The sequence below is a fragment of the Triticum dicoccoides genome, chromosome 3B, assembly GCF_002162155.2.
Source record: "Triticum dicoccoides isolate Atlit2015 ecotype Zavitan chromosome 3B, WEW_v2.0, whole genome shotgun sequence".
Lineage (NCBI taxonomy): Eukaryota > Viridiplantae > Streptophyta > Magnoliopsida > Poales > Poaceae > Triticum > Triticum dicoccoides.
In genome coordinates this window covers 771721735-771730184 of record NC_041385.1, presented here as the reverse complement: position 1 = coordinate 771730184, position 8450 = coordinate 771721735, and the positions used below count along the sequence as shown (strand labels likewise).

The 8450-nt window shown below is 55.6% G+C and overlaps 1 protein-coding gene across 1 annotated transcript; it reads right to left on the bottom strand.

Moving 5' to 3' along the window:
- Positions 1-2478: 2478 nt before the first annotated feature.
- LOC119282146 lies at positions 2479-4213 on the bottom strand. The gene is made up of 3 exons (XM_037562467.1): positions 3489-4213; positions 3246-3380; positions 2479-3073 (listed from the first exon to the last, which is right to left on the bottom strand). Exons 1-3 carry the CDS (start codon positions 3750-3752, stop codon positions 2654-2656), a joined length of 819 nt encoding a protein of 272 aa, XP_037418364.1. The 5' UTR covers positions 3753-4213; the 3' UTR covers positions 2479-2653.
- Between the last annotated feature and the right edge of the window lie 4237 nt (positions 4214-8450).

Here is an 8450-nt window from a genome sequence, read left to right as displayed (position 1 = left end):
CAAAACGCCTACTGGAAGAAGCATTGCACTATTCGATGGATTAAATTCGGAGAAGAGAACACCAAGCTTTTTCAAGCCTTGGCGACTGAACAGTACGGAAAAAACTCAAATTGCTTCTCTCAAGCTCCCTGATGGCACTGAAGTGCATGATCATGCTGCCAAAAAGGCTGTCCCTTTCCAAGCCTTTAAACAGCGTCTAGGTGAATCATCCCCTCCGGCTATGAAATTTGATTTATCATCCATAATCCAAAAGGTACATGGTTTGGAAACATTGTCTGAACCTTTCACACATGAGGAAATTGACAAGGTTGTAAAAAAATGCCTGATGATCACTCTCCTGGCCAGGACGGGTTCAATGGCATGTTTTATGAAAACCTGCTGGCACATCGTCAGAAATGACTTCTATCAGCTATGTGATGACTTCTACCATGGAACCCTGGATCTGAAAAGCATCAACTCGGGATTCATTACTCTTATCTCAAAAGCTGGATCGCCTCAAACAGCAAATGACTACAGGCCAATTACACTATAGAACTGCTGTTTGAAAATCATTACAAAACTCCTTGCGAATCGACTCCAAAAAACTGATACTGCAAATTGTTCATAGGAACCAGTATGGCTTCCTACGCGACCGCACAATTCAAGATTGCCTTGCGTGGGCCTTCGAGTACATCTTTCAATGCCAAAACTCTGGAAGAGAAATCGTTCTGTTGAAGCTGGATTTTGCCAAATCCTTCGACACAATCGAACACTCTGCTATGCTGGAAATTACAAAGAACATGGGCGTCGACGCTCGCTGGCTTGGGTGGATTGAGTGTATCTTCAACTCTGGAACGTCGCCGATGCTGTTGAAGCGTGCCCGACAGACAGCTTTCATCTGCCGATAGGGTGTCCATCAGGGGGATTCGTTCTTGCGGCAGATCTTCTCCAGTCGGCTATCAACAAAGCACATCGCGCCAACCTGATTGAACTCCCCATCCCCGTGCGAGGATCACCAGATTACCCAGTGATATAGTACGCCGATGACTTGATACTTGCCATGCCAGCGTGCCCTATCCAAGCTAGCAAAAAGAAGCAACTCCTTATGGACTATGCTGATTCCATTGGTCTGAAAAATAATTTTCAGAAATCTGTCCTAGTACCCATCAATACTGCTGGAGCTCTGGCTCCTGAATTAGCTCAAATCTTTCAGTGCTCGATCGGTTCGATGCCATTTTCACCTATCTGGGATTGCCGATGGGAACTACCAGACCAACGATCACAGACACTAGTGCTGGTAATCAGTACTGCTGTTGTAACCAGATGTCTTCCAGAGTCCAGAGCCCACCTGCTGTCCCGGAACGGAACTGCTAGCGGTCGACATCACAGCTGACCTGAGACGTCCCGAAACTTGGAGTGACCTAGTGTTGCAGTGATCTAGTAGGACAAATGAGCTGGACACTCCAGGGGACAAGCAAAAGAGATGCTAGTGCTTACTCTAGAGAAAGAGAAAAAAGATTATTACTGAGATACTCCCTCCGTCCCAAAATAGTGTAAAAGATAGTACCAAGCAGTACATCTGTAGTTTTAGAAAACTGAATTCAAATGCATCAGCACTACTGAAGCTATGGAGTGGAGTGGAGGCATGCAGGCAGGCAGGCTACACAATATTCATCAATCCTGCGGCCTCAGTTAAATCAATAACAGCACACCGATCGATCTCACTAATTTCAGATAGATGCCGAGGGGGATGCCCTTTCCTGAAATTGAACTTGTTGGAAATTGCGCAACAGGACGTGATTTCAAACCAATACAGTCACAACACGCAGCGGAATACAGCAGAGGAACCATCAAATACTCACAACAGCAGGCCCAAACAGAGAACAGATCACAACAGCAATCCCACTGTCATGCTCAGGCTATGAGGAAAAAATCAACTGAAACTTTCAAGAAGTAGTCTCAGGGGACTGCGGAATAACAAGACTGTTTAGCGGGTGGCCTCGCCGTGGGTGGTAGAGCGGCAGTAGGCCACGGAACAGGCCAGGCCCACAGCCGCTGTGTAATTTTATGAGTGAGCTTGTGTTCAGTAAGAAAATTTGGTTGAATGTGAAGCAGGATTGGAGTATGTTTCTTCGATGTTGTTCCTGTTTTCTGAAGCAGATATCTGCCCAGTTGCAGTAACCAGTAATACTACTTTACAAAAGGAACATGTAAAAAGTTTGTGAAAATAAAAAGTGATGACCATAATTGTGGTAATTAATTAATACTATTTTGAGCTGAACCCAATCTAATGCATACCAAATTATTTCATGCTAACAACTGCACAACATAATGGAATTGCAGTTGGACTAGCTATTAACTGACTGGAGTACTGCTAGATAGCCCTGCTCACAATTGACTTGGAAGATAAACCGAAAACCAAGCTGAATATAAAACATACCTTCAACCGAACAGATCGACTTCGAAAGTTAAAAATTCGGTACTAACTAATTCTGTTACTCCCACCAGCATCCAGCCACATAAGAATTCCAGAATTCTGGTACAAACAACCTCATCATGCAGAAAGCATGCCACAGCTTGCCAGGAGAAATTCATGTCGAGTAGTCATGCAACACAAAGTCTAGCTAGGTACCTGTACTGTTGCAACACAAGAGGCTCATCATGATGCTACTAATTAACTTACAGAGATCCTTTCTGCTTTGTCGTAGTACTTGAGGTCAAAAGGGTCAGCACATCCAAAATCAGAAGCTAGCGGGTGGCTGTAAGCAGGACCTCCCCCAGCAGTGAGCGGGGTCTTGAAGAGCTGTAGTTTGCAAGTTTTGCTCGTCCATTTCGCACTGGCCAGAGGCTTCAGCTTGGCATTCACATTATCCCCTGAGGAGAAACACTCAATGGCCACCACAACCACCATCTGCTCCAGCACACGACCTCTCTCCGCGATAAACTTGAGGAAAGCAACCTCGCTTTTTGACCCTCGGAACTCGTAGAAGTGGAACACCTTCTTCATGCCCTCCACGACACATTTGATGGGGCCGCCCTCCTGCCAGAACTTGAGATTGACCTTGCCGGTGGACTTTTCAGATACGCGGACGGACTGCAGATGAAATCAATCAGCGCGTACATAACATACATAACCAAGGTATCTTATCATGCAGCAGTAGGAGGCGGTTATAACTTATATCATTGATTTGATTCATAGTTCTGACCATACTAGATTATTGCAAAATTGCAAATCCAGCAAGTGTACTTAAGCTAACCAATTTTACCTGGACATGGAGCGTGTCCAGGTTAGGGAAGCCTCTGAGAAAACCAGATACTTTCTTGACAGCACCCCGGACACCAAAGTGCAACTCTATGGCCAAAATCTGGACACTAGGGACAATGTTCTCCTTGCTCCCAGCCTGCAATGCATCCCAGGGATTGAGAATTTGAGATCATACATTGGCAATATTAATTGACACAGCACAGCTACACAAGCAAATTAAATTAGCAGGATGTAGTAGTACTACCACGATGACGGTGTTGGTAATCCCCAAATCTTGCTCTCCTGGCAGAAGGTATCCCAGCATACGCAGGTTAGGTGCACGTCCAATCTTGATCCTGGAAGAGTGCTTCTTGGCGCAGAGGCTGTGGGTAGTGATCTCCCACTGGAAGATCCTCTCCAGGCGAGGTGCATCCACCACGTCGATGTACTCCAAGTAGGTGAAGCCCAGCTGAACGCACCGCATGCTCTGGCTGACGAGGCGGAGGCGCACTCCGCTATGGCTTGCCATCAAGACGAGGATCTTTCAAGCATGGATGCCAGATCACGGTCCTCCATGGCATACAAGCACAGGCCGAGCTCCCTGAGATTGGGGAATCTGGCGCCGCGCGGTACGGCGGCGGTCTCCGGGAGCCTCCAGACGCCGAGGTAGAGGCGGGTGAGGGGAGCGCAGCTGAAGAGCGTGGCGGGGAGGCGCAGGTCTATCGGCCAGGGGCGGTTGACAAAGACTAGGTCTTGGACCCCCTTGGCAGCGAGGATGTCGAGCCAGCGCACAATCTCGCCCCGGTGCTCCTCCATGGTGGTGCGGGTGAGGTGGACGCAGCGGAAGGGGCCCTGGTGCCCCGCGAGGACGCGGGACACCGTGGCGGTGACGGCGCGGGGAGAGGGGGCGCCGATGACGAGCTGCCCGCGCGCGCCGCCGCCCGGGAGCAGGTGGCTGTCGACGAGAGCGAGGGGCGCCGAGCGCCAGAGGTGGCGCCAGCGCGAGGCGAGGGCGGCGGTGCGCGCGGCGTCCTTGGCGGGTGTAGAAGGACAAGTTATGGCTGTGCAATCGCGATGTATTGATCGGTGCACCAGGCACGTATATATAAGTACAGAGGTGGGCCACAACCTCAACTATACAAGGAAAAACAGGAGGTGGACCCTACACACACATATACACGTACACAATATACTCAACACCCCCCCGCAGTCGAAGCGGCGCCAGTGACGCAGAGACTGGAACGAAACTCCTCAAAGATGGAAGTCGGCAGTCCCTTCGTCATCACATCAGCGAACTGCTGAGCAGTTGGCACATGGAGAACCCGCATGCGTCCAAGAGCCACCTGCTCGCGCACAAAGTGAATGTCCAGCTCGATGTGTTTCGTCCGGCGATGATGAACGGGGTTGGCGGAGAGGTACACCGCAGAGATGTTGTCGCAGTAGACAACCGTAGCCTGGGAGACATCGTGATGTAGCTCCTGAAGTAACTGTCGAAGCCAGGTGCACTCGGCAACAGCGTTGGCCACAGCTCGGTACTCAGCCTCCGCGCTAGAGCGCGAAACCGTGGGTTGTCGCTTGGACGACCACGACACGAGGGAAGGACCGAGGTAGACGCAGTAGCCAGAGGTGGACCGACGAGTGTCGGGGCAGCCGGCCTAGTCTGCATCGGAGTAAGCCACCATCTCCAGAGAAGTGGACGCCGTGATGTCAACCCAAGGGACATCGTGCCGCGGATGTAGCGAAGGATCCGCTTCACGAGAGTCCAGTGAGAGTCACGAGGGGCGTGCATGTGGAGACACACCTGCTGGACAGCATACTGAAGATCCGGTCTGGTGAGAGTCAAGTACTGAAGGGCGCCGACAATAGACCAGTAGAACGGAGCATCCGACGCAGGCGAACCCGCAAGAGCAGAAACCTTGGCCTTCGTGTCAACAGGAGTAGCAACCGGATGGCAGTTGAGCATGCCAGCGCGCTCAAGAAGCTCATGGGCATACTTCTTTTGATGAAGAAAGAAACCGTCCGGACGCCGAACGACCTCAATGCCAAGGAAATAATGGAGAGCACCCAGGTCCTTGATAGCGAACTCGTCACGCAGCCGGAGAGTAATCTGCTGAAGAACGACTGCGGAGGAGGCTGTCAGGATGATGTCGTCGACGTAAAGCAGCAAATATGCAGTCGTGTCACCGTGGCGATAGACAAACAGTGAGGCGTCCGAGCGAGTGACGCTGAAGCCCAGTGTCTGAAGAAACCCGGCGATCCGCTGGTACCAGGCGCGGGGTGCCTGCTTGAGCCCGTAAAGAGAGCGCGACAGCAGGCACACATGGCCGGGGAATGAGGCGTCGACGAAACCGGTGGGTTGCTCACAAAACACCTGCTCCTCAAGATGGCCGTGAAGGAAGGCGTTGGAGACATCCATCTGGTGAACGGGCCAGCCGCGAGAAACGGCGAGCTGGAGGACAGTGCGGATCGTGCCCGGTTTGACAACCGGGGCGAACGTCTCCGTGAAATCAACTCCAGCGCGCTGGCGGAAACCGCGGACCACCGAGCGAGCCTTGTAGCGCTCAAGTGAACCGTCTGAGCGGGTCTTATGACGGAAGACCCACTTGCCGGTGATGACGTTGGCGCGAGGAGGCCGGGGAACCAGAGTCCAGGTGCGGTTCCGTTGGAGAGCGTCGAACTCTTCCTGCATCGCCGCAAGCCAGTGAGGATCACGGAGGGCGGCGCGGGCGGACGCAGGAATGGGTGACGGCTCCGCGGCAGAGGCGGCGAGGACGTACTCGTCACGCGAGTAACGGAGGCTCGGGCAGTGAATGCCGGCGCGAGCACGGGTGACAGGACCGGACGGGGCCACTGGGGCCGGGGCCGGCGAGGCGGCCGGCGAGGCGGCCGGCGAAGAGGCCGGCGTGGAGGCCGGCGTCGGTGCCGGCGAGGCGGCCGACGAGGAGGCCGACGTCACAGCCGGCGTCGCGGCCGGCGTCGCGGCCGGCGATAGAGCCGGCGAGGCGCCCGGCGACGGGGCTGGCGAGGCGGCCAACGGCGAGGCCGGCGAGGCGGCCGGCGAGGCGGCCGGCAGCGAGGCCGTCGAGGCGGCCGGCGAGGCGGCCAGCGTCGGGGCGGCGGAGGAGGCGCCCGACCCCGCGGCGCCCGAGTCGGGGGCGGCGGGTGAAGGCGGGGCGCCGGCCACAATGGCAGGGCCGGCCGTGGAGGGCGCCGGCAGTAGGGCCCGTGGACCGCCAAAGCCCGGAGGCGGTCCACGAACCAGGCGTGCTCGTCCACCTGACGAGGTCGTCGATGGGCCGGCGGTGACGAGACGACGAGGGGTGCCTGCTGCTGAAACGGGAAGACCATCTCATCAAAGTAAACGTGTCGGGAGGTGAAAACACGATGAGAGACTGGATCGTAGCAGCGGTAGCCCTTAGTGTTAGGTGGGTAGCCGAGAAAGATGCAGGCGACGGAGCGGGGTGCGAGCTTATGAGGCGCAGTGGCAGCAATGCTAGGGTAGCACAGGCAGCCGAAAATGCGAAGCCCTTCATAAGAGGGGGGTGCACCGAAGAGAAGGTGGTGAGGTGTAAAGTTCCCACGAGTACGACATGGACGGATGTTTATGAGGAGGGAAGCGGTGGCTAGAGCGTCAGGCCAGAAGCGTGGAGGCACATTGGCGTGAAAGAGAAGAGTCCGAACGCAGTCATTAAGAGTGCGAAGGATGCGCTCAGCACGAACGTTCTGCTGCGAGGTGTACGGGCAAGTGAGACGAAAAATCGTGCCATGTGTGGCGAGAAGATCGCGGACAGCAGTGTTGTCAAATTCCTTCCTGTTGTCTGTCTGCAACGCAAGAATGGGCCGGCCAAACTGCGTGCGGACATAAGAGTAGAAACCGACAAGAGTGGAGATAACGTCCGACTTGCGGCGCAACGGGAAGGTCCACACATAATGCGAAAAATCATCAAGGATGACAAGGTAATACAGAAAGCCCGTATTACTTGCAACAGGAGATGTCCAAACATCACTATGAATCAACTCAAACGGGTACGATGCAACAACGGAAGAAGCCCTAAACGGAAGACGAGCATGTTTGCCAAGACGGCATGCATGACATGAGTGATCCTCGTTCTTATTACACGTGAAAGAAAAACTCCGAAGTATGTGGCGAAGGGTGGCAGGATTAGGATGACCCAAGCGAGCGTGCCAGAGATCCACTCCGGTGGCGAGAGCGACAGGGGCGGCGGAAGTGGTGGAGGCGGCGGAGTGAACCGGGTAGAGCTCGTCGGGGCTGTCACATCGGTGGAGCACCATCCGCGTGCGAGCGTCCTTAACAGAAAAACCACATGCGTCAAATTCAACGGTCACCGGATTTTCACGTGTAAGAGAACGGACGGAAACAAGATTTTTAATAAGATCAGGAGAGACAAGAATATTAGACATGGATATAGGGGTGGAGTTAGACGGAAAATATGTATGTCCAATATGGGTGATAGGAAGAGAAGAACCGTCACCGACGGTGATGCGGTTGGAGGTGTGGACAGGGTGGGCAGTATGGAGGTTACCGGGGTACGCCGCCATATGAGCGGTGGCGCCACTGTCCATGTACCAATCGCCGTCGCCGGTGTAGCTGGACGGGGAAGGGGCGGTGTGGAGAGCCGCCAGGAGAGCCGGGTCCCACGGCGCCGGCGGAAGAGACGGCGCAGACGTCAGGGGCAGCAGCGGCGGCCCGCCTGGCGGCGGCTGCTGCCCGTAGGGCGCCGCATAGGGCTGCGGCGCGGCGTAATACGCCTGGTGTGACGGAGGCCGAGTGCCGAGAAGACCCGGAGTAGGAGCCCGTGGAACCGGCATAGAATAGGCGTGGACGACGCCGGTCCACGGGTTCTGACCGGCGTACCACGGGGCCGCCGGCTGAGGAGCCGGCTGCTGCTGGCGTGGCGCTCCTCCCTGAGCACCGCCGCCGCCGCCGCCGCCTCCCTGCTTGCGGCCACCCCGGCGGTCGCCGCGACGGCCTCCCCCATTGCCCGCCGGCTGGGGCGGCGGAAAGGGGGTGGGTGGGGCGGGCGGGAAGCCCGGCTGGAAGGCGGGCGCCGCCTGCGGGGGCGGCGTCGGGCGAGACGGTGGCGGGGCCGAACCCCCACGTGTGCCGGCAACGAGGGCGGTGTGGGTGGCGCGCGTCCTGGCCGCCCGCATCCGGCGTTCCTCCAGCTTGAGGTACGCGACCACCTTGCCAAAGGTGGGCTCCGGG

What these genes read in the sequence shown, in the direction of transcription:
- LOC119282146 (XM_037562467.1), bottom strand. Translation starts at nt 3,752, where the DNA reads ATGGCAAGCCATAGCGGAGTGCGCCTCCGCCTCGTCAGCCAGAGCATG. An exon ending in TTACCAACACCGTCATCGTG is followed by an intron (nt 3,381 to 3,488) that starts GTAGTACTACTA and finishes GATGCATTGCAG; the next exon opens with GCTGGGAGCAAGGAGAACAT. An exon ending in TGGACACGCTCCATGTCCAG is followed by an intron (nt 3,074 to 3,245) that starts GTAAAATTGGTT and finishes TTTCATCTGCAG; the next exon opens with TCCGTCCGCGTATCTGAAAA.